This window comes from Acomys minous (genome assembly GCF_964271855.1).
Source record: "Acomys minous genome assembly, chromosome: 2".
Classification (NCBI taxonomy): Eukaryota; Metazoa; Chordata; class Mammalia; order Rodentia; family Muridae; genus Acomys; species Acomys minous.
The window spans coordinates 15,318,110-15,343,349 of record NC_140484.1 but is presented as its reverse complement, the minus strand read 5'-3'; the positions used below and the strand labels follow the sequence as shown (position 1 = coordinate 15,343,349).

At 45.5% G+C, this 25,240-nt stretch overlaps 1 protein-coding gene across 10 annotated transcripts in view; it reads left to right on the top strand.

Annotated features, from left to right (window-relative positions):
- Positions 1-24,819, top strand: part of BTRC (beta-transducin repeat containing E3 ubiquitin protein ligase) — a 176,990-nt gene extending 152,171 nt beyond the window's left edge. For all 10 annotated transcript variants that reach the window (XM_084773757.1, XM_084773756.1, XM_084773751.1 and 7 more), the window contains 9 exons: positions 3,576-3,672; positions 4,353-4,490; positions 4,942-5,060; positions 6,729-6,978; positions 8,292-8,410; positions 9,826-9,936; positions 10,467-10,545; positions 18,362-18,554; positions 20,541-24,819. In XM_084773757.1, the coding sequence (XP_084629883.1) occupies positions 3,576-3,672; positions 4,353-4,490; positions 4,942-5,060; positions 6,729-6,978; positions 8,292-8,410; positions 9,826-9,936; positions 10,467-10,545; positions 18,362-18,523 (1,075 nt within the window). In that variant the 3' untranslated portion in view covers positions 18,524-18,554; positions 20,541-24,819. The remainder of the gene's footprint in view (positions 1-3,575; positions 3,673-4,352; positions 4,491-4,941; positions 5,061-6,728; positions 6,979-8,291; positions 8,411-9,825; positions 9,937-10,466; positions 10,546-18,361; positions 18,555-20,540) is intronic.
- Positions 24,820-25,240: the final 421 nt, after the last annotated feature.

Below are 25,240 nucleotides of genomic sequence, written 5' to 3'. Positions count from 1 at the left end.
AGAAGATCCTCTGTCCTTTAGGAGAGCAAAGAAACTCTCCTCCAGATAATTCAAGCCTTAAGTCTCAGTTTTAAAAACTCAATTCTTAGCTGAAAAGACTTCATGCCCCTGTTAAAATACACTTTGTTTCCATTTATAGTGTAAGAGAAGAATAGCTTTCATCATAAAGAGTAGCCTGTCTTGAAGGCCAGGAGAGGCAGACACAGCCTTGGAGATGTATGCATGTGTAAGTGCAGATGGAAGCGTAGACTTCTGCTTAGGGTTGGTCCTAAACGGGGCTCTTTTATGTTAGTGATGAAGACAGTAATAAAAAGTAATCCTCATTGAGAGCTGGGTGCGGTGGCACATGCCTGTAATCGCAGCATTCGGGAGGCAGAGGCAGGTAGATGGCTGTTCATCTACAAAGTGAGTCCAGGATGGCCAAGGCTACACAGAGAAACCCTGTCTCAAAAAACAAAACAAAACAAAAAAATCCTAATTGAAAAGATAATTTTTTTTTTGGCCTCCCCCCACCCAATAAATTTTGTGGTGCCTGGAATCAAACAGGCTTTTACACATGTTAGTCAAGTTTTCTACTCCTGAGTTACATCCCAAGGACTTTAAAAAGAGTCCTTGAGGGCTGGAGAGATGGCTCAGAGGTTAGGAGCACTAGTTGCTCTTCCAGAGGTCCTGAGTTCAATTCCCAGCAACCACATGGTGGCTCACAACCATCTATAATGAGATCTGATACCCTCTTCTGGCATGTAGGCATATATGCAGGCAGAACATTGTATTCATAAGAAACAAATAAATCTTAAAAAAAAAAAAAAGTCCTTGAAGATAGAACTGAGATGAACTCATGCAGTTAGTACCACTGGTTCTCTCTCTTCGGCCTCTGAACTCCCTCCCGCTCTTTGCAAGTCATTCAGCTTTATGGTCAGATCCCCATGTCCTTGGTCACGTTGATAGAATTTGATATAACTTGGTAAATCCAAGTACTTGTGTGCTCTGGAGTGTCTGTTTAGTGTCCCGTGGTGATGGTTGTGCCTCCCTTTTGTCTGTTGTCTTTGTGTCTGGATGGTAGTAGTGTTGAGACAGGGCCTTGCTTCATAGCCCAGCTTGCTCGCAGCCCTCCAGCCTCAGCCTGTGGAGTGCTGGGATTAAAGGAATGGGCCAAATTCTCCCTTCTTCAGAAAAAGAAAGAATTTTATAAGCAGTTTCTCATTTCCTCCCTCTCTTCTTCCCTCTTTCCCTTCCTTTGAAAACAGGCTATAACCCGTGTCACCCTGATTGTCCTGGAACTCACTTTGTAGACCAGGCTGGCCTCAAACTCACAAAGACCCTCTTGCCTTTGCCTCCTGAGTGCAAGGATTAAAGGTGTGCATATCTGTGCCCAGCTCATTATTAGTTTTAGACGTTATCTTTACAAGCCCTCTGTGTTAAAGCCTTTCTGTGTTATTCTTTTCCCCATATGGGTGTCTTTGAAAAGGCCTCCAATTTCTTTTCAAAAGTATACAAGTAAATATAGTCTTCCTAGAACAATTTGAGTCACCAAGATTTAACTTCCACTTTGCTGTTATATTTTATACCTAGATGGATTTGACAGTTTGCCCCTAGGACATGAACTTTGCAGTTTTCTCTCTTAAATAACACTAGATAATGCTCTTTATTCAGTAATGGTAACTCTTACAAGGATGATAAAAGACCACTTGGGAAAAGTCCATTTTCTTAATCAGGAGATCACATTTTATGATAACATTCTAAATTTAATATTTCACATTTATCAGGCACTCACATTCTCCTCGGTACCAGGCATTTCTCATAGAAGTGGTCCCTGTTGTCAGAGAACATACACCATAAAAGCTTTTGACTTAAAACAGATACAGACCCAGAAGCCAGTTCTCAGTATCCAGCCACTCCTCTGTAGCATCTTTTTGATTTGGAGGAATGAATATGCCTTTGAAAGGAATGGTAAAAAGCAGTGGGATAGAAAACAAGATTAGAAATTCATTCAAGTCCTATTTTCTGAGAATATGGAGAACGGATCATTGGATGTGAGGAAAACCCTAAAGTGGCCTTATAGGGGTGGCAGAGACTCAAGGGAAGACAGGAATCTCAGGAACGGTGGGCACTGACAAAACAATAGTCAACAATCTCATCTGCATGCAAAGTAGTTACATAATCAAACTGTTCAGGGAAGGAGGCTGCTGATCCAGAATTATTTCTCAAAGTAGCTTACTTACCCTTCATGTTGGAGTATCCTATTTCACAGTCGTCCTTAAAATGAAACATTCTCTTCTCCCTCCTATTGTAGAGTCTCTTTTTTGTATTAACACAGGCACCAGAGCCAACTGCCTTCCTGACAGGAGATTTTCTCAACTAATTTTCAAGGTGTATAGTAGGGAGAGGGCAGGGGAGAAGCTCTCCTGGAGACATCAAACAATTAATTATATTGTAATGGAGCTATAGAGGCACAAGTGGATGACTGGCCCAGAGAAAACATGATTTCTCTGGTGCCAGGATTACACTCAGAGGCATTTCTGCCTATCTTCACTTTGCAAGGCACGGTGCCAGTGAGAACAGCAGTGAGAACACCCAGAGCGGGCTTTACTAGCTTCCACACCGTGTTTGGTGGGTTCTTAACTTCAGGATAAGGAATTAAATTTTTTACCCAGCAGGAAGTGATTGCCATTTACCTTTTTTTTTGGGGGGGGGGGGGAGTGTAGCAATCTAGCTTAGGATGTGAGTATTCTGAGATGTGCTGTCATAAGGAAGGAGATGCTACTAACATGCTGCTTGCTGGAGTCAGAGAAAGTCAGGAAATGCATCTGTGTGTGCACATAGGAACACACTGCTGAAAGCCAGCCTCCTACCTCACTCACGGCGGCTTGCTGTGCTTCGCCTTTGTTCTCACCTCTTCCCTTCCTGCTGTCCGACGTTCATGCAGTTCTTTGTTTCTCTTACAAGAACTCAATTGCCTCTTTTGGAGAACTGCCACAGTGAGCAGGAATAGCCCTGGTGACTAAGCAGCCGGCTGGCACACCTTACCCGTGTGATAAGTAATTAGAAGCTTCATCTCCATGACAGAAGCATTGCTGTTACCCAGCATGCTAGGCTTCTCTGACCCTGACACAACTTGACTCAGCGGCCTGTGTAGCTCTAAAGCAGCACACTGGTAGAGTGGTAAGCTATTGCACCCCCATGTGCTCACAGCTCTGGGTTCAACCCAGTACCAAGGGAGAAAAGTAATATTATTATTATTAGTGAGAAGAATGACCATTATTGTCAAATGATAAAAGCAGTAAATGTGCAGAAGCCTAACAGACCAGTAGATGAATCCCAGGAATACTTGTATCAACATAACATATCCCAGAGGCCTCGGAACGCTGATGTTCTGCACTGGAATAAATGTTGGTCAAGTTCCTTAGACTCCAGGAGGTTAACGTTTGGCACAGGTCTCCTAAAACCACCTTGCCATCATGCCTTACCAGGCTAGCTAGCCAAAGTTATATGGAATGGTAACTAAAACACCAAAAAGGTATAAAGCTTCTTTTAAGTGGATTTATGATCTTTATTGGTAAATATTTGTTTTTTAGGGGACAGTACTTATTCAAAAACAAACCTCCTGATGAGAATGCTCCTCCCAACTCCTTTTACAGAGCACTTTACCCTAAAATTATACAAGATATTGAGGTAAGAACCAAAGTGTTTCTGGACTTTTTCTGGGTGGTAGGGAATCACTAGTCTGTTTAAGTTGTAACAATATTATTACAGAAAACACATTAAAGTTTTCAGTGTGAGTTAAAAATCAGGGTCTTTACTAGAAAAAGGTTGATAAAGGTCAGAAAATTCCTAGTCCGTTTTTGTGGAGCTTTAAGCCCTTTGTTTACTGATAAATAGATGAGAGGACCAGAGAGAAAGGTTGCCACCTTCCTAAAGCACCAGTGGGGCATTTGCACTGCAGAGCTGAGGAGCCTTCAAGGAAGGTTCTGAGCAGGCATGGATACTGCATCTCTAAGAAGAGCACCGAGCACACAGTACCACAGTATCCACCCTTCAGCTTTTAGTTGTGTGTACCCCATAGAGCAGTGGTTCTCAGCCTTCCTAAGGCTGAGCCCCTCAGGGTGTGGTGACCTCCAACCATAAAATTACTTTTGTTGCTACTTCATAACCGTAGTTTGGCTACTGTTAGAAGCTGTAAATGCCTGTGTTTTCCAGTGGTTTTAGGAGATTCCTGTGAAAGGGTCCTTCACTCCCCTCCCCCAAAGGGGTCTTGATACACAGGTTGAGAACCATTGCCATAGAGGAACACACTGAGCCACTGGTCTGAGTTCTTTCCTAATCAACTGCTTCTTTGAATTCTCCTTTTTCAGACAATAGAATCCAATTGGAGATGTGGACGACATAGTTTACAGCGAATCCACTGCCGAAGTGAAACAAGCAAAGGAGTTTACTGTTTACAGTATGATGACCAGAAAATAGTAAGCGGCCTTCGAGACAACACAATCAAGGTAAATGAAGTTTCTTCAGTTGAGGAGCATAGTGTGGAGTAGGGGTGACTGCATTCATAAAGTGACCTGAAGCCTAACCCAGTGTTGTTTTTAGGAAGTAAGAATTTTAGATTGGTTCCAGCACCAAAGCCAAAATCCTTTCCTGAAAGGGCAAGTGTCTGCTTCTCCCCAGATCTTCATAGGAATAGATAGTCCCAGGGCTGAGTCCCGGCCGTAGGTGCACGGACGGAAGCTGGTGATAATTACAGGCTGCTCTCCACCGTAATGAAAAGGATAAAGTTAGCGTTAGAACTCCAGTCAGCACACCCAGGTGCTTAGTCTACCTGGAGGACAGAATGCAGTTCTGCCCTCTCTGGGCTTTGATGTTTGGGGGTCATGCATGTAGAGAACAGCAAGTCTCCACAGCACCCCATTATGACAGTGATCAAAAGGATCTCATTTGCCATCCTAGATCTGGGATAAAAGCACATTGGAATGCAAGCGGATTCTCACAGGCCACACAGGCTCGGTCCTGTGTCTCCAGTATGATGAGAGAGTGATCATAACCGGGTCGTCAGATTCCACCGTCAGGTAGGAAGTTTCAGCTACTCTTTTTGAACTCCAAAACCCTCCACTTTCTGTCACAGTACTTTTATACATCTTCGTGAACACATTTCTGAAACTAAAGAATAAGCTGTCAGCTTCCGGTCAGTCCCTTGTCACTCTAGAACCAAGCACTTGATTTTGGAACTATTGGGTAGATTTCTACTTTGGCACATTTAAGAAGCTACACACAGATTCTAATTTGGAGAAGCACCTGTCAGAGGAACGTTCTCCGATCTGTGGGAAGCCTTGCATTCCTTATGAGGCCACCTCATGGGAATGGCGGGAAGGAGTGAGGCCCATCTCAAGTGATTGTAGCTGCAGTGCAGGCATGCATGGGCTCTTCCAAGTGCATACAGGTGAGCAGGCTCGCTCCTGCCTGCTGTCCCCACAGTGTTTAATTGCGAGCTTCACTCAGGGAGGGGCCCTCAATTTCCAGAGGCGTTGGTGATTTGATGACACAGCCATCATGCTGCTGGAGTCCAGTGTAGCCCGAGCTCAGGGCACCAGCTGCGCTGCTAGAAACCTGCAGGAATCTCACCTTAAGCTAAAGGATTTAGCAAACATAATACATCAAAAGTAACTTTAAAAAAAGAAACCTAGAATAAAGACAGTTAACTGCATTGTTAAATTCTCTAAAGTTATTCCCTGTAAATAGGAAAAGCTGCCTTTTCAAGCAGACCCAGTCCTTGCAGTCATTGGCAGTTAGCTGTTATCCGTGCTGTGGAGTGGAGTACCTCACAGGAGCTGGAGCCCTGTAAAGGCTTAGGTCATGTAGGGGGTGAGGGAAATGAGGTTTACTTGTTTGTTGTCTTGGCAGTGTTGGCATTGAACCCAGGGCTTAGCATGCTAAGCAGCACTCTACCTTTAGCAATACTGCAGCGTAAAAAATAACTTTGCAGAAGGAGGGTAAACTGGAAAAGAGAAATAAAATGCTTTAAAAAACAAAATCAGTATGCAAAAATAGAATAATCAAGGTAATTCCATCATGACACAGTTCTCAAGCAACCCATGGGTCCCCATTGCTCTGAAGCACAGACTTAGAGTGGGAGGGAGGGCCCATCTAGACAACCTTGCCCTAAAAAACACAGAAGTGGAGCCTTGGACTTAAGGTCTCTATAATCCTGGCCCTGGACCAGGTGGAAAACTAAACGTTCAGGGAAGTCAGAGTCAAGTCTGCATTGCTAAGTCTGTGGCAGGACATCTTGGCCACGGTGCAGTCATTGGGACAGATCTTACTGATGTTCCTAATTAAATTCCTAGTTTACAGAGTCTTCTATTGCGTTCCCATGTTAAGGTTCTACCCAGGAAGCACCTCTAGGCTCTGCTTTCCTCTTTGTCTGCACCGCCTTCTCTTGCTCCGTGTGTACTCTACCTTGGTGCTTCGAAGAAAGAGCACAACACACTTGCCATAAAAGTAGTGGGTGAGCCAGGAATGGTGGTGCACACCCTTAGTCCCGGCAGAAGCAGGCGGATCTCTGTGAGCTCAAGGCCATCCTGGTCTACAGAGTGAGTTCTAAGACAGCCAAGGGGACACAGAGAAACCCTGCCTCAAATAAAAGAGAAAGTGGGGAGGTGTTGATGGTAAGCTCCATGGTGAAAAAAGGCCGTGCACTGTAGTCTTAAGTCCCGCCTCACTCCCGGTGTCCTTTTCAGAGTGTGGGATGTAAACGCAGGTGAGATGCTCAACACACTGATTCACCATTGTGAAGCAGTTCTGCACTTACGCTTCAATAATGGCATGATGGTGACCTGCTCCAAAGATCGTTCCATTGCTGTATGGGATATGGCTTCCCCAACTGACATCACCCTCAGGAGGGTGCTGGTGGGACACCGAGCTGCGGTCAATGTTGTAGACTTTGATGACAAGTACATCGTTTCTGCATCTGGAGATAGAACCATAAAGGTAATAGACTACTTTTCAGTAAGGAGTTTGTGTGAAAGTATGATTAAGGGCAACTATATACAGAAGCATTACTGTAGAACAATGTAATATTAAATACAATTTTTATTTCTATAAACAATCGTAATGGAAAGCCGGGCGTGGTGGCGCACGCCTTTAATCCCAGCACTCAGAGGCAGAGGCAGGCTGATCGCTGTGAGTTCTTGGCCAGCCTGGCACACAAAGCGAGTCCTGGGCAGCCAAGGCTACACAGAGAAACCCTGTCTCACAAAAAACAAAACAAAACACAGAAAACAAAATGGTAAATGGAGACATAACTTAATGGTAGGACCACTTGCCTAGTGTGCATGGAAAGACGGTAACACTGCCACTGATGATGGCAATTACTGTGAGTGTGAGGAAAGCAAGTGCAAGTTTAAGTTCAAGAAAATATACAGGGGGCTGGAGAGATGGCTCAGAGGTTAAGGAGACTGACTGCTCCTCCAGAGGTCCTGAGTTCAATTCCCAGCAACCACATGGTGGCTCACATCCGTCTATAATGAGATCTGGTGGCCTCTTCTGGCCTGCAGGTGTACATGCAGCCAGAGTGCTGAATACATAATAATAAATAAATAAATCTTTCTAAAAATATATATAGACATACTGGAGCCAAGGAAATGGCCAGGTTGATGAAGTCCTTGCCACACTTGCATGAGAACATGCGTTCAGGTTCTTGGCAGCCATGTGATAGCCAGACGTGGCACCATAAGTTTGTGATCTAGAGGCAAAGCCAGCAAATCTCTGGTGCTCACTGGCAGCCCATTCTAGCCAGATCAGTCAGCTTCGTGTTCAAAGTCCCCATCTCAAAGAATAAGGCTGGGGCCTGGTGAGGTAGCTCAGTGTTAAGACAGTGTACTGCTTTTGCAAAGGACCTGAATTTAGTTGTTAGCACGTAAATTGTGTCTCAAAACCACTTCCAGTTCCAATTGACCCAGCTTCTGGCCTCTGGATTCCTGCATAAAAGTAATAAATACGTCTCTAAAAAAAAGTAAGGTGAGAGGGAGCTCAGGAGGACACTAAGTGTACACATACACGAAAATACTCCTTAAAGGAGACTAACTTTGTAGGAGTAAGTCAGTGTGGTGCATTGTCTGTCACAGTAGCCACCTTCTCATTAGTCCCAGGTTATTAGAGCTCAAACTTGCTCCAGCTCTGTATTGCTGTTTCTTTGAGACATTGGCATCCTCTAATGACTCCTGTTTTCTGCTTACCCAGTACCTCGTTGTTACTGGTAGAAGTACCTGATCAACTGCTCAGTTGTCATTTTTCTGTCTCAGGTGTGGAACACAAGTACTTGTGAATTTGTAAGGACCCTAAATGGACACAAACGTGGCATCGCCTGTTTGCAGTACAGAGACAGGCTGGTGGTGAGTGGCTCATCTGACAACACCATCAGGTGAGCAGCAGCTGACCTTCCCAGAGTGCATCCACATCACCTGCCTAGGTACCATTGTACACAGAGCTCATGGTCTTTAACTAACTGCCTTGTGTTTATAATCAGATATGTCTCCTTTCTGTAGCTATTACAGGTCAAAAATTTGCCCAACAAGAGAGGTAGCACAGAAAAGCCTTTTGGTGATGCATTGCCTGAAGTTGAAAATGCTAATAAATAAAGGCCGTTTCTCCATGCCACTGTTGTTGAAAACATAAAGAAAAAAAAGATTTGCTTCTCTGCTAGAAATGATAACTTTTTGCTTTAATGCAGTACTTGGGCAGAAAGCTGGCTGTCCTTAAATATGAAGGTTGCACAAGTCTGTGTACTTTTTGTATTTTTACCCTTATAAAGATGAATGACAGAGAGATGGTTAGAATTTGGAAATTTCATCTGTCCTCTCTTTTCCTTCAACGCCTGAGGGAAAATGAAAGAAGAGCTAGATGTGCTGTATATCAGACCTGGCAGTCCTGGAAATCACTGGGATTGGGCTAAAGCATTAACCCTACCGCAGCCGACTTCCTGTGACCCGTGCTTGCCTTTCTGTTGTATGGTGACTGCAGTGTCCTCCAGCAGAGGTGGAGGTACCGTGTGAGAGTGAGAGGTCACTGTATAGTGTGTCACATTCTTGGGGTGACTTCAGAAAGCAGCACTCTCGAGCTGCTCATCTCCTTCCTAAGCATCTGTACCTTGAGCTCCTGCCTAGACTAATCTGGTTTCAAGCAAGTGTTGGCAGCACGCAGGAGGCAGAGGCAGGCGGATCGACATGGGTTTTGAAGCCTGCCTGGTCAAAAAGCAAGTTCCAGAACAGCCAAAGCTACACACAGAAACCCTGTCTCAGGAAGAAGGAAAAAAAGGAAGAAGGAAAGAAAGAAAGGAAAGAAGGAAGGAGAGGGAAGGAAGGAAAGAATATACTTTTATATGAATGTCTGATCTTTGTGAATTTTTAAAATATACTTCTTTTGTGTATGACTGTTGGCTCTGTGTATATTTACACCACATGTGTGCCTAAGGTCCAAGGAGGCCAAAAGCGTGTGTTGGATCTTCTGGAACTGGAGTTACAAGATTATGAACTACCATGTGGATGCTGGGAATCAGAGCTCTGAACCACTGAGCCATTTTTTCAGACCTCTTTGTGAATTTTTAAAAGATGTTTGAAATACATTGTAATATTCAAGGCTTAAAAAAAGAATCCATGAGCCAGGTGCTCCTTTAATCCCAGAACTGGGCAGAGGCAGGCGGATCTCTGTGAGTTCGAGGCCAGCCTAGTCCACAGAGTAAGCTCCAGGACAGCCAGGGCTACACTGAGAAACCCTGTCTCAAAAACAAAACAAAATAAAAATCCATGAAATTTTACTTGACTCAGTTTTCTCTTCCAGATTGTGGGACATAGAGTGTGGTGCTTGTTTGCGGGTGTTAGAAGGCCATGAAGAACTGGTGCGCTGTATTCGATTTGATAACAAAAGGATAGTGAGTGGGGCCTACGATGGGTGAGTTTGCTAACAACACTACAAAACAAGTCTAAGAGCTCGGCTTGTAGTTCAGTGGCAGAGCGTGCACTGAGCATGTGCAAGGCTCTGGGTTCTGTACCCAGCCCCTGCCTTCCCCAAGCCTGTATCTTCATTCTTCCTAGTTCCTGATGTTAAATGTAACACTCCCTTGCCTCTAAAAGATTATATACATTGTTGCTTAGTTGATATTCACCTCTCTTTTGCTTACTGTTTTCTAAATGTTTCCCAGTCATTTTATTGTATTTGTATTGATTATTATTATTTTGGCTATCTGATTATATATTTGTCTGGTTTGCCCTATAAAGCAAAGACCCAGACAAATCCACTGTAGCAGGCCAGGCACATAAAGTGGCTCTTGTAGGAGGGACTGTGAGAACCTAGTCTCCCCGACAGAAGAGTCATCTGATTGCTGTGAGCTATAGTCACCAGCCATATTTCTTCCCTGACTTCTTCCTTATCTTCACTTAAGTTTGCTTTCAACTAAGATTTTTGTCCCCTTTGATCTTTAGAAAAATTAAAGTGTGGGATCTTATGGCTGCTTTGGACCCCCGTGCTCCTGCAGGGACTCTCTGTCTACGGACGCTTGTGGTAAGAGCCGTATTGTTAAAGGAGGGCTGAAAAGCAGGTAGGGGGAAGAATTAAATGTTAATGAGCTGCAGAATACAGATCTGGATTTTATAGTTAGACTCTCACAAAACCTACTAAGTGGAAAGGCAACCAATACATGACAATAAACTATGTTTATATAGTGCCTTTCATCCAAAAGTGCTTTAGAGACTATATATGGAGAGGCCTGTGGCAGCTGCTTAACAGCTGCACAGTACCTCTCCCACATGTAGTGCAGGAAGTGAATAAGAGTTCTGTATCCACCAGAAGCAGCAGGAGGTACTGAGGGAGAGAATATAATTACTCAAATTGGAACCTGTCCAGAATCTAAGGACCTGCACGCCTGTACTTGCAAAAAGTACCCTGGGACTCCATGGAACCCCCTGGCCAGCTCTTTCAGTAGGCAGTGCCTCCAGCACCTCTTCGCTGTCCCTTCCACCCCCTGTTTGAACATCTGACACTTGGGGAGAGAAGTGAGTCAGAAGGAGACATGTCACCTTCAAATTCTTCATTGTAATAGGGCCTCGCTGTGCAGCCCTGGCTGGGTTGAAATTGCAGTCCTTCTGCCTCCATTTCCCTGGCACTGGGGTCATGGGCATGTGTCCGCCACCCACTGAGAAATGTAACATTCTTTGCCATGCTTTTAAGCCAAAGGTTCAGACTGACAAATGTCACTTTAGTTAGATGTGTGTGCATCTACAGTAAACATGTCTTTTTGAACAATCCAGGAAAAGGATGAAACATTAAAAGCCCGTGTTCTGACTTCTGATTCCACATTCGGGAAGTGTCATCTCTGGGGAGAGGGTGCCTTGTCTTAAACTGAATATGGTGGTGTACACATGTGATCTCAACATGCAGAGGCTGGGGCAGGGAATTGCCACACTTTCCAGACAGTTAAAATCTGATGCATTCTTTCAACAACACATGTGCATTGCTTGCTTTCTTCATGCTTGTCTTTTAAACGTGTACTTTGTACTTTTTGCAATGAGCATTTTGGTATGTGTCTATAGTCCCAGACATTAAAAGTGAGGCAAGGTGCCAGAGAGACAGCTTAGAGGTTAAGAGCACTGACTGCTCTTCCAAAGGTCCTGAGTTCAATTCCCAACAATCACATGATGGCTCACAACCATCTGTAATGTGATCTGATGCTCTCTTCTGTCATGCAAGGCGTACATACAGGCAGAGCACAGTATATATAATAAATTAATAAACTTTTTTTAAAAAGTCAAACAAGATTGTGAGCTTCTGGCTAGTCTAGGCTGTAGAGACCTTATGTTTTGTTCTGGGTTTTTTGTTGTTGTTTGTTTGTTTTCAAGACAGTGTTTCTCTGTGTAGCCTTGGCTATCCTGGGCTCACTTTGTAGACCAAGCTGCCCTCGAACTCACAGAGATCCACTTGCCTCTGACTCCCTGAGTGATAAGATCACAGGCATGCGCCACCATGCCCAGCAAGAGGACCTATCTATAAAAGGAAGAAACAAACTTTACAAGTAGGGAATGGTGGTGGGTATCTTTAATTTCAGAACTCAGGGGCCTAAGGGAAGCAGATCTTGAGTTCAGGACGGGCCTAGACTATATAGCAAGGTCTGTTTCCCAAAATGAAACAAATAACAGCAACAACAAGAGTATTCAGCTCACAGTTTTGATACAGAGACAGGTGTGGTGGTGCATGCTGTTGACCTAGCTAGCTATAGGGAGGCAGAAGAAGGTGATCTAAGTTCAGAGTCAGCCTGGTCAACTTTGCATTCCAAGCCAGCTAGGACTACAGAGTAACACCACAGATTATTGCCATGGATGTGCCAATTCCATCATGCTTCCTCTGGGCCCACTTTGTCCCCAACCTCTTATAAAATCCTGGCCTGCTTTATATAACCTTGCTTAGTTGGCATTTTATGAGTTAGTTGGGTTTTGTGAGAATGAATCATACATTATGTACTTTTTTATCCCTATCTTATATTTTCTTTTCAAACTTAATCTCTTGTGTCCTGAGCTGGTCAGAAATTCAATAATGTATCTAATGGTGACCTGAAACTTGTCATCTTCCTGCCTCTGCTTCAGGAATACTGGATTGCAGGTACACACCATCACACCTAGTTTTGTTTTGTTGTTGTTTTGCACAACAAAAGATAAGATGAGAGTGAATATTTAAAGCCCAGTTTTCTAGATTCTGACCCAACATCCAGAAGACTTGAGCTCTGGAGAAGGAGTAAAACGGCTGGATCATACAAAGTACTTATTCAGTATATCTGGAAACAGCCTCTTTTTCAAAGTGGTTTACCATGTAAAGTTACCATGTGTTTGCTGTAATCCACAGCACACTGTCTTTTATTGAGCAGTCACCTATGTCTTAGTCCTTATCATTGCAATGAAGAGACACTGTGGCCACAGAAAGTCTTTTGTTTTGTTTTGTTTTTGTTTTTCAAGACAGGGTCTCTCTGTGTAGCCTTGCTGTCCGGACTCAAATCTTTGTAGACCAGGCTGGCCTCGAACTCACATCCATCCGCCTGCCTCTGCCTCCTGAGTGCTGGGATTAAAGGTGTGTGCCACCACGCCCAGCCCAGAAAGCCTTAAAAGGGAAAGAAAGCATTTAACTGAGGCCTTAGTCCATCATCATGGTGGCAGCCTTGGCAGGCTGAGTGCTGGAAAGGCTGAGAGCTGCATTTGGACCCATAGGCAGAGAGTGTGACACTATGTCTGGCATGGACTTCTGAAACCTCAAAGCCCACCCTCCCAATGGCACATCTTCCTCTAAGGCCACACCTCCTAATCCTTCTAATCTTTCTTTCTTTTTTTGTTTGTTTGTTTGTTTGTTTGTTTGTTTTTCCGAGACAGGGTTTCTCTGTGTAGTCTTAGCTGTCCTGAACTCATTTTGTAGACCACGCTGGCCTTGAACTCACAGAGATCTATGTGCCTCTGCCTGGGATTAAAGCCATGCGCCACCCCTGCCCAGACCTTCTATTCTTATTAAGCAGTCCCACTCCCTGTTCCAGTATATAAGTCTATGGGGCTATTCTTAATGAAACCACTACAAACACTACAGTGTTTGGTTTTGAGTAAATTACTTTTACTTATTCATCTTTTCCATTGCTCTTCATAAATTTGTACATACCCAAGTTTTTACCTTGAATATCGTTTTCCTCTGCTTAAAGAACTTTAACATGCCTGTGTAGGTACACTGGTGACAAGTTCTTTCAAGTGCTGTTTGCCTAAGAGTCTTGTTTGCTGTCACTTTTACAGGATGTTTTTGCTGTGCGTTCAAGGCCAGCCTGGTCTACAAAATGTGTCCAGGACAGCCAAGTCTACACAGAGAAACCCTGTCTCAAGAAACTTAAAAAGAGAAAGAAAGAATTCTGAGTTGACAACTTATTTCAGTGCTTTAGTTCTGTCTTCTGTTTTCTCGCTGAGTGTGGTTTCTACTGAGACTTTTAAGGTCACTGTCCTCATTGCTCTGCCCCATGGATTGTTTTCCTGTAGCTGCTTTAAGATTTTGTTCCTGTCAGGAATTTTCAACAATTTGGTTATATCTTGGTATGGGTATCTTTGTATTTTCTCTTCTTGAGACTAGAAGAAGTTATCAGTGAGTTCAAAACAAGACTGGAGCAGCTAAATTTTTGCAAGAACTTGCTCTAAGAACTGGAGCTTCAGCTCAGCTGGTGGATGACTGCTTCTGCACACAGGCCTGGACCAGCCAGCAGCGCCACATAATCAAGACTCAAGTCCTACCACTTACACGGTGGAGGCAAGAAGATGAGACGTGCAGAGTCATTAGTATCAGTTACTCATGAAGTTCAAGGCCAGCCTTGGCTACAGGAGACCTAGTATCATGTAGTGGGAGGAAGGGCCTGGAAAGATGGCTCAGCAGTCAAGAGCACTTGATGCTCTTCCAGAGGACCTGAGTTCGGTTTTTCAGTTTTTAACATTACATCAGGTGCCTTAAAACTACCTGTAACTCCAGTTCCAGGGGATTTGGTGATGCTTCTGGCCTCCACAGGCCCCTGCATGCATGTGACACACACACACACACACACACACACACACACACACACACATAAATCTATTGTAAATGTAAAGGCATTTATAAATAAACAGTTCAGGCTGTTAAGGTGGTGTGTGCCTATGATCCTAGCAATTGGGAGGCTAAGACAGGAGGACCATAAGTTTGGAGGCTATCCTGGGCTGCATGACAAGACCCTGCCTCAGCAATCCAAGGGCTGGGACTGGCAGAGTGTACTAGCGTGCACATGACCCTGGGCTGGGTAACTACCACCACCATCCCCAGAAAGGGAAAAAAAAAAAAAGAGTCCATGTGTTACGGGTTGAAATCTGTCTTCCTGAAATCCCTATGTTGAAGTATATACATCTCCAGACTTCGGAAAAGTACTTGAAGACTGAGCCTTTTAAAGTGGGTGACTAGGATCAGTTGAATGCATTGAGAATAATCCCATGTGGCTGGTTTCCTTAAAAGACAACAAGATCAGGGCACACACAGATGGAAAGCTTGTGAAAGTGGAGAAGTCTGTCTACAACACAAGCCGAGAAAGAGGCCTGAGATTCAACCCAGTACTGGCAACACCTTAGTCTTGTTCTTTAGCCTTCAGACAGTGGGAAACACATCTCCAGTTAAGCCAGCCAGTGTGGGGGCTTCGTTATGGAAACTCCACAAACTATTATCCCATGCTATTACTAGTTTAGAATAGCTGCATTAATTCCATACAGAGCAAACTGCACAACAAGGAAGATTATCAGGATAATTGACAGAGGCTAGATCAGACCTCAATGCTTCTCTGCCTAATGACGTCATCAGGACATAGAGTTGAAGAGGTTAACATCCAGTCATGGGCAGATCTAGCTGGCAGCAAATCAGGAATAACAGATAAGCTCAACAGCAGCACTATCTCAGCTGGAATGATTGTCCACTACCGGCAGAATGAGTCTTCCCAAGCTCCCATGGACTGTCCGCTAAGATAGGTCACATTGGGCCATAAGCATACCTTAAGAAATGGAGGGCTAGGTATGCTCCAGTAAGATGGTTCAGCAGCTAATGGTGCTACTGCCACGCCTGACAACCCAAGTTTGATCCCTAAGAACTGTACAGTGGAAAGAGAGGATTGACCGCCACACATGCCATAACAGCATGTACACACACACACACACAAATAAATAAATAAATAAATAAATGTATATCTTCTTACACACAACACAATGGAACTAACGTACAGAAATGAGCAATAGAAAGGAAACTGAAAAGTCCCAAAAGATACAGACATAAGTCACCTAGCTCTTCTAAATAAGACAAAGGGCGAGGAGAAAGCACAATAGAAATTCAAAGGGATTTTGAATTTGAAAATAAAAATATAAAATCTATGCGATATGGTGACAATAGTGCTTAGAGGAAAATTAATAGCATGTTTTTGTTTTGTTTTGTATGTAAAGACAGGTTAGGAAGCCAGGCGTGGTGGTGCATACCTTTAATCCAAGTATTCAGGGAGGTAGAGGCACATGGACCCCTGTGAGTTTGAGGCCAGCCTGGTCTACAAAACAAGTCTAGGACAGACTAGGGCCCATGTGAAGGCTTGGTGTGTGAAAATGCTTACAAGCCAACAACCCCTGTTCTGTCCCTAGAGCCACATGGTGGAAGGAGAAAACTGACTTCCAGAGTTCTCCTCTGTCTGTACACCCACCATGCACACAAGCACATGGTGTAGGGCTTTAAAAATTAATTTTAAAGCTGGGCATGGTGGTGCATGCCTTTAATCCCAGCACTCGGGAGGCAGAGGCAGGTGGATCGCTGTAAATTCAAGGTCAGCCTAGTCTACAAAGTGAGTCTAGGACAGCCAACGCTATGCACAGAGAAGCTCTGTCTCAGGAAAAAAAATTAATTTTAAAAATAAGAAGATAGCTGGATATGGTGGCACACACCTTTAATCCCAGCACTCCAGGAGGCAGAAGCTGATGAATCTCTGAGTTCAAGGCCAGCCTGGTCTCCAGATTAAGTTCCAGGACAGCCAGGGCTATGCAGAGAAGCCTTGTCTCAAAAAAACAAAACCAAAAAGTAAAAATTATTTGGCTTTTATTTTCTCTTCAGTGCTGGGGGTAGAACCCAGCTGCCTCATGAATACCTTTCAAGTGTTCCAAGTAGTGATGATATTTAAATCTAATGCATGCCGTGGCACTTGTTTGGCCGTCAGAGGACACCTTTGTGGAGTCGGTGTCTTCCTCTACCTCTATGTGGGTTCTAGGGATGGAACTCAGGTCACTAGACTTGCATGGCGGGTGCTTGTGTCCTCTCACCATCTAGCCAAGCTGTTGTCGCCCTCATTCATGTAGAGCCTAGACTCAAACAGTATGTAACTGAGGCCGGCCTGTAATTCCTAATCCCTCACCTCCAGCATCATATGTAAGTTACCATGTTTGCCAAAGTGAGGTACTAAGGATTCAATCCAAGGCTTCATGAATGCTTTCATGAGGAGGTGGGGGCGTTAACCTAGCACATCAGGGGAGTAAACCCTGCCTAGATCAGACATGGACTATTTCTAATTTTCTGGAAACTACTTTCAACACTGCTGCTAGTCACTCACCTGCATTCCAATGCTATTACTGATTTTTACCTGCCCTTAAATTTCATATAAATGCACACATGTAGTATATATATTTTTCTGCCTAGCTTATTTCACTCAGCATTTGAGTTTTTATAGGGACGGGGTTGGTTTGGTTTGGTTTGGGGTTTTGTTACTACATTTAAAAAAAAAAGAAAGAAAGAAAACACCAGTTATTTTGTGCCTGGTGTGGTAGCACACACCTTTAATCCCAGCATTTCGGAGGCAGAGTTAAGCAGATCTCCATGAGTTCAAGGCCAGTCTGGTCTATAAACTGAGTACAGGACAGGCAAAGCTACACAGAGAAACCCTGTCAAGAAAAACAAAAACAAAAGTGGCAAGTCGTTGGCCATATGTGGTTAGCTTCAGATTGATGATGGTAGGGCTCTGTGCATCATGAAAATCTATAAATAGTTCTTCAGATTGAGGAGGTTTTGTTTTTGTTTTTTTAAGATTTCTTTTTAGGCCTGGAGAGGTGGCTCAGCAGCTAAGAGCACTGACTGCTCTTCCAGGGGACCCTGCTTCAATTCCCAGCACCCACATGGCAGCTCACAACTCTCTGTAACTCCAATATCTGACACTCCCGCACAGAACAGACATGCAGGCAAAACACCAATGCACATTAAATAAATACATTTTTTAAAAGATTTGTTTTTATTTTTTGTCCATGGTTTTTTGTTTGGTTGTTGGTTGGTTGGTTGGTTGGTTGGTTGGTTGGTTGGTTGGTTTGTTTTTGGTTTGTTTGGGGTTTTTTTGCCTACATTTATATCTGAACAATGTAGTGCCCTCAGAGGCCAGAGGAGGTAGGGAGGTAGCCAGGCATGGTGCTGCACACACCTGTAATCCTAGCACTTAGGAAGCAGAGGCAGGTGGATCTCTGTGAGTTCGAGGCCAGCCTGGTCTACAGAGCAAGTCCAGGACAGCCAAGGCTACACAGAAACTCTGTCTCAAAAAACAAAAAAGAAACAAACAAAAAGGCCAAGGAGTACTCTCCTCTAGTCCAGTAGGCTGTGACAAGTCAGCACCCTTTCTGCCATTTTTCCTAAAAGCAGCTTTGTTTGCTGTATTCCTGAGATCAGTTGTTGCACAGTGAAACTGCTTCCTGTCTGTGTTTGGAACAGTGAAGGGGCACACCGTCCCTCAGACAATGCCGCTTTTGGGTTTGAGTTCCAAGTCTTACTCTTTCTGTCTCTGCATCTTTAGGAGCATTCTGGAAGAGTTTTCCGACTGCAGTTTGATGAGTTCCAGATTGTGAGCAGTTCCCATGATGACACGATCCTCATCTGGGACTTCCTGAATGATCCAGCTGCCCACACTGAACCACCCCGCTCCCCTTCTCGGACATACACCTACATCTCCAGATAAACAACCCAACAGCGACCTCATTCTTGCCCGGGTATGAAAAGAACTTGGTACTGTGCTAGGAGATGGAGTGTTGGCTGTGGGGCGCTGCTAGCTTCTGGAGGTTTCTCATTCTCAGACCCTTTGTCTTACCCAACCCTGTACATCAGGAAAGCAGGGTCAGACAGCATGAGATGAGGCAGGGACTGCCCCAGTGAGCACCACCTTCACCAGGGTAGCCAGTGCCAATTCTGGAGGCTGCTGATTCTCTGGTACTAAGTCCTTCAGTTCAGTTTTTATGAAAGTAAAATGACATTTGAACCCGTTTGAAAACTAATGACCCAGAGCCTGTCATTGTATGGTTTTTAGATCAGGTACCTACAGGGGAGACCCTTCAGCCTAGCAACTGGTCCAGCGTGATTGGAAATGTCTCTGCCTGCACTGTGCACTGACATCGCACAGCTTTGCCCTGTTGCTCTCCCTGGGAACAGAAGCTTTCCTGGCTCTGCCTGGCTAGCTGGCTGGCTGGCTGGCTGGGCTTGTTTAGTCCCAGTAGTGAGTCCAAGTTGGTATATTCTTTTTGCTTTTTCCAGACAGGGTTTCAAACTGTGTTAGCTTTGGCTGTCCTGGAACTTGATCTGTAGACCAGGCTAGCCTGGAACTCACAGCAATCCACCTGACTCTGCCTCCTGAGTGCTGGTATTAAAGGTGTGCACCACCATGCCCTGTAAAGTTGATTTCTTTCCACATCTCTAGCATCTCTCTAAAGCAGGGCAAACCCTAAAATCCCAAGTATTCTGTGTGAGTATGTCTGCAGTTGGCATCTGCTGCCATCACTGGTTCAGATATGTTAGCTCCAGTTTCCAGGGAGCATGGCCTCCAGACGACTTCCTGTTTCTCTCCCTTGTCTTGCTGGGTACCGCAGGTGTGCTGCACTCCTGCACCTGTCAGTCTTCCTGAAGGACTGATCATGCCTTGGGGGCCCCCTCAGTGTCTCTGCTATCATAGAGGACACAGTTGTCCATCATTTCTCAGCTAAGTCACACCGGCTGTGTGCCTGTGGGCTGGTAAATTCACAGGCTGTCAAACCCTGATGAGTGACATGCGGAGTACAGGACCTACGCACAGGCCTGCATGAAGATAAGGTTCTCAAAGCCCTTAGTGCCTCTCATATTGGAAGCCCTTTGTAACGGTAACCGTGGCTAGGGCCCTTGTAGTTACCATGTACCTTGTCTGCCAATGTTTGATTCTTTTTCCAGTGGAATAGCATTTTGCTATTGGGATGGAGGCTCCTGGGTGTTGAGTACCTGGCCTGGCTCATGCTAAACATCTGTGTAAGCACGGAAGTGTGCCCCAATCCTCACCGCTATTCTTCTTCCTCATTGTTTACATTGCTTTCGTCCTCTCACTGCTGAAACAGACATCCCCCAAGGTCTGGCTTGGTCTTTTTTGACCCGTCTAGGCTCTCTTCTTTGGCCGTCTAATCCTTTCCCATGATTTTTAGCTCTTACATCTCCAGTGTCATCATCTGCCTTAATGTATCCTTATCACCAGGCTACATTTCCAGCCGTCACCTACATACACGTCTGTCCTTGAAGAGACCAGGAGCACTTTCCGTGTCTCTATACACAGGTCCTTAAGCTGGGCCCCAGCCGCCTTCCCTCCAGCACCCACTTCTTGTAGATTTACACTGTGCCCTAGGTCCAGTCAAGCCAGAGCCTCCGGAGCCATCCCTGCCTGCTCTGCTGTTCCAGGGAGCAGGGAAAAGCATGTCATTGCCCCAACCATTGGTCACTTTCAATCTCAAGACTTCAGGGTCCCCCATACAGAGCCCCTGTGCCCTGAGCACACCACCAAGTCCTGTCCTTTGTGTAAGTCCCAAAGGCGACTGTGACAGGAGCACTTGGTGGGCAGGGACCAATTCTTGGCGAGGATTCCCACTCCTTTCTCCTGGACAGCCACATGTGCGTTGTTTTTGTCTTAGAGCAAGTAAGAAGTACAAGGAGAGGAGCTAATGGCTGCTGGCTGTGTTTCCGCACAGGACTCGTTAATGTTGCAGTATTTAACATACCTGCCAAGACCAGGATGAACAACAATCAAACTCCTACCCGGATTGCCCGGATGGCTCAGCGAGGAGCAGGGCTATGAGCTTCCTGTTGGGACAGAGTCGGTCAGCAGCCGACCAGGACAGTCTGCTCGGCACACCGGCTGCTTCACTGCTGCTATCAGAAGATGTCTTTATCTTGTGGGAATGATGGGAACTTTCAAGCCTCCCTCCCCTCCCCTCCCTTCTCCTTCCCTCCCCCTTCCCCTCTGCACCTGTTTCTCTCCCATTGGGTTCCAGACAAAGATGACTTATAAATATATTTAGTGTTTTGCCAGAATCTCTCTTGCTTTGCCATTAAGCAGAAGAGCTTGTTTCCCCATCTGGCCCACTTCTAGGGGACAGCGGCTGCCTGGCCTCCTCCTGTTAACTGCAGGAGTGTCCAGCACCTGGCCAGAGCGGTCCAGGCCACTGCATGGGAGGAGACAGCTGCCTACACATCCTGGAGGGGAGAGAGAGGGAGAGAAAGGGGGGAGCACACACACTGGAAGCTCTGCACCTGTGGCCTCCTCCCTGCCTGGGTTTCTGTCCCTCTTCCCTCCTCCCCTGCTTCATCTTCAGCCTGAGAAGGAGTGTGAAGAAAATGACCTCAGCTAGCATGAGGTGGATCACCTAGACACGTGACACTGCAAGAGTTGAGTGTACCCTAATTTCCAGACCAGGCTTTTGCTGCACATGACCAACCTGGGACAGCAGTGGATCCATGAACATGACACTCAACATATTTGCAGCTTTTTCTCTCTCCTCCTTCCCTGTGCCCAGGGGGAGGGACAGAATGTCCTGGGCACCATCAGTGTTGTGTTTGCTCTGGACTCAGCAGTCTCCTCGGTTCCATGTAGAGTGGAAAGGAGCTGCTGATTGCATTTCCTCTCATTAACAATTAGATGTGTAATAAAAAGCATTGTGCTTCATCTTAAATCACTAGCAGGCTTGGCCCGCGGAAAGGCCTGGAATGGCCAGTGCCAGGCGCCACTGCACTCTGTACCATGGCTCACATCTGTTTAGACTGAGCCGAAAAGCACCCAGGCACCCATAACTGCCCACCCTGAGCACAGTAGCTTAAGAGATGGTCAGGAGAGAGCTGGATCTTGGTTCAGGTTACTAAACGCCAGAGTCGCTGTGAGCATCGCAGCCTTGCACCACAGACCCTTCCTTCCAGCCCAGTGCTTGCAGAAAGGCAAGGCTGCCAGAGGGGATCAGGGTGAAGCTTGGCACACAGGGTTTACCGATAAGCAAAAGCTGCCTTCTTTTCCTTTTCTTCTCCCAGCCTGATTTGCTGTCCACTTTCCCCAGCCAGTAAACTAGCAGCCAGTGAAAACATAAGTGACTGGACTTCCACAAGGACAGTGCTAACCTGGCTACTTGGAAGGTGGCCCTGGGCCTCTGCCAGCAGGCTCCAGGTGCAGAGACGCATGGGACGCCTAGGAGCACTTGAACTGAGAACCAACTTGGGCCTGCCCAGGGGTGATCTAGGCATACACCCTTAGGCCCCAGGCCACAGTACAGCCTCCATTTTCCCTCGGAAGCCAAACAGTCAGGCTATCACTGCTGTTCTAACTGCCTTTGAATTTAAGAAAGCCAACTGAACAAGCTGCTAAAACATAGAAATGGGGGCCAGGCACAAGTGCCCTGCAGTTAGGCCACCTTCGCCTCAGCAGGAGAGGGAGAAGACAGCACCTTCATTCCCTGGTTTGAAAGTTATGCCCTTGCCCACCGTGTCCTAGTAAATGCCATTACACGCTGAGTGAGGTCATGTGTGCAGGTTGCCTGTCCTGGCTTACTGCAGTCTCAAGTTATATCCAAGAATTAGTTCTCCTTCCCAGCCGCCCACCCCTGTGCCACAGAGAGTTCTGTAGTTAGCCACTCTGAGTTCCTTGTTTGTCGTGTTGTCTATTAATGGGGAAAGAGTTTGCTGAAAAACAGGTCAGACACCGAGACCTAAGCTGCTTCATGGAACGGCCTAACGGCCATAACTCTACTAGCCCTTCTGTTTATGTGCTGCTTTAAGTAGGAGCAGGAGAGCATCTGCCTAGCATGTGGAGGCCCTGGGCTGGGTCCCCAGGGGCAAGGGGAGACGTGGACACTACTGCAGACTCGTCTGCGCCAGGACTGTGCTCTCCTTCCTAGGTTTGAACATGTGCTGCTCTGAAGCCAGCTGGGAAGTACGGCCGCCGCCCATTGCACTCGGGCTGGGCCCCCGCACGCTCAAGCCCATAGCTCACTTAAATTCTTGCTCCACGCTGTCCTCTCTGCTGCTGATGGGAATGGAGTTAAGTGGTCTGAGAAACCTGAATCACTCACATTTCTGGGGGTCATTTACCAGTTCATTGTAGAAGAAACAATCAGGGAAGAAGAAGTTCATTTCCAGAGAAGGTGAACCCTGCTTACCATCTCGGCATGGTTTCAGTGGGAATTGATTATCACCGACCCCCAGCCGGGCTCGAATAAATGTAAAGTTTGACCTTTTTAAAAACAAAAGAGACAAAGAACATCTCAACACATTTAAAGGAATAGTAGACGAGAAGCTGCAAGTGTCCTGTGGCTCTGAGATGAGTGTTCCTGTGGTCAGTCTCTCTTTACTAAAACTCTGCTTTCTAGTGCAAAGCCCAAAAGATCTTTCCTAATCACAGGCTGAAAGTCTTAGGCAGATGAGTGTGTGCATAGGGTCCCTGCTGGAGAATGTGGCCTCTGTGTCACACTGGTGATGTCTGGACAAGGCCAACATGCCTTGCTGCTCGTGTGTGTGTGTGTGTGTGTGTGTGTGTGTGTGTGTGTGTGTGTGTGTGTGTGTGCTGGGAGCATCCTTTTCCTTGAAGTGCAGTTAGGAAGTGGATGTGAGTTATGGATGGGAAGCCTTTTACACTTGTCCCTTGGCTAAATTCTTTCAGATTTGTCCTAACTTTAGAGACAGAGACTGTTTGGGACTCTGTTGACAAGTAATAAAGTCTGGCTCTTGTAGCTTGTTTTGAAACTGAAAATGACATTGAGGCTCTTAAATCATTCTGTAAGGAAAAAAAAATTTTTTTTAAGGAATCCAAAACTGCAGAGAGGGCTGTCTCCGTTCATGGCGCACCTCTCCTTGCTGGCTTCTGGTTTGAGAGGCTTGGTTGCTCTACTTGTTTAGAGATGGCTAGAGTGGAGAACACTGGAAATGGGTGGTGCGTGGTGGTGGTAATTGTCCTAGCATCTCTCTTTTGAATCAGTGAAACCGTCCGGTCCTGAATCTGAAGCAGGCCCACCTGGATTAATGCAGGCCTGCAGGCCAGGCTTGCAAGTGTGTTCTAAAGTGTCCCGGGTACTTTCAGGTAGAAATGAAGCACACAGGGACCCAGCCCCTGGGACTGCACTCTGTGGTGGTGATCAGTTCACAGTGTAACTTTGGTCCACACTAATCTCTATCCCCATTTAGTTAAACTCAGCAGTTTCAAGTGCACCAGAGACTTCCAGTAGGGTCAGCCGTAGGACGCACACACACAGATGACCTCTGGCGGTGTAAAGCACTTTTTTTTTTTAAACCAAAGTGAGCACAGTCAGAACCAGAGAGACAGATATCTTGGGAATAAAGTTGAGTTTTGCCTCTGGCTATCTTGAAGCTCTAATTCATGTATTCATGTGTGACGTCAGATTCCTTAAAGCTGAGGAAAGAAACCAAAGCAGTGAGACGGTGCCTGCCTGCTTGTAGGTGGAATCGATTGCTGTCCAGAAACCTAATGCTGGCAGCCTTGTCTCCAAACAAACAAACAAGGCCCAACACCTGTGGTCTGAAATCCCCAAAGGCAGTTGACTTTTCAAATTCATGCTTCCCAGCAAACCCAGTTATCCAACTTAGCTTCTCAGGGGGGCGTCCATCCTAAGCCTTTCTCTTGGGCATTGAAGGAAAAGCCCAATAGGTTAGACCTCTGGGTACCAAGGAAGCTGAGTCCTTCCCAAAGCAGTGATCCTTAAGCCCTGGCAAACTCACCGAGGCCATTCAGTGGGTTTCATCATGAGCACAGCCCTGGCAACAGAATGTGGGCCAGAGTGCTTCTAGGCGTTTGCTTTTTGTTTCCTACATTGTCCAGTGCTGACTGCTTTAATTTTTGTGATTCTGTTACAGTGATGTGTAGTCAATGTACCAATATGTTCACAAGCTAGGATCATGGTAATAGAGTGTGTTTTGGTTTTTTAACTGTTCAGGAGAAAAAAAAGTAAATAACAAATACAAGATTAAAGCAAATTTTCTAAGTGTCTTCTCTCTTTGACCCAACATCATAAGGATGGTTGAGTTTTTCAGTGTACAGATGGAAGAAGTATATAGTAGATTTGTTCCTTTGATGAGAAAACCAGATGGAGAGCAATTGTAGTGGTGTGTCATTAATCCCAGCATGGGGGAGGCAGAGGCAAGTGGACCTCTTGAGTTCCAGGCCAGCCAAGGCTATATAGTGAGAGCTGTCTAAAAATGGAACAAAAAAATGGCCAAAGTCCAGCCAGTTGTGCATGCTGTACTTGGGTTGTTGAGGTAGAACTTCAAGGGTACAGGGCAAGATGGAGAGGGGAAGAAAAAACAAAAGCAGGGCTGAATGGTGTAAAGACCCTGGCATGCAAGTCGTTCTGTGCCGTGTCATACCAAAACCATAGTGAGGTCTTGTTCATATTGT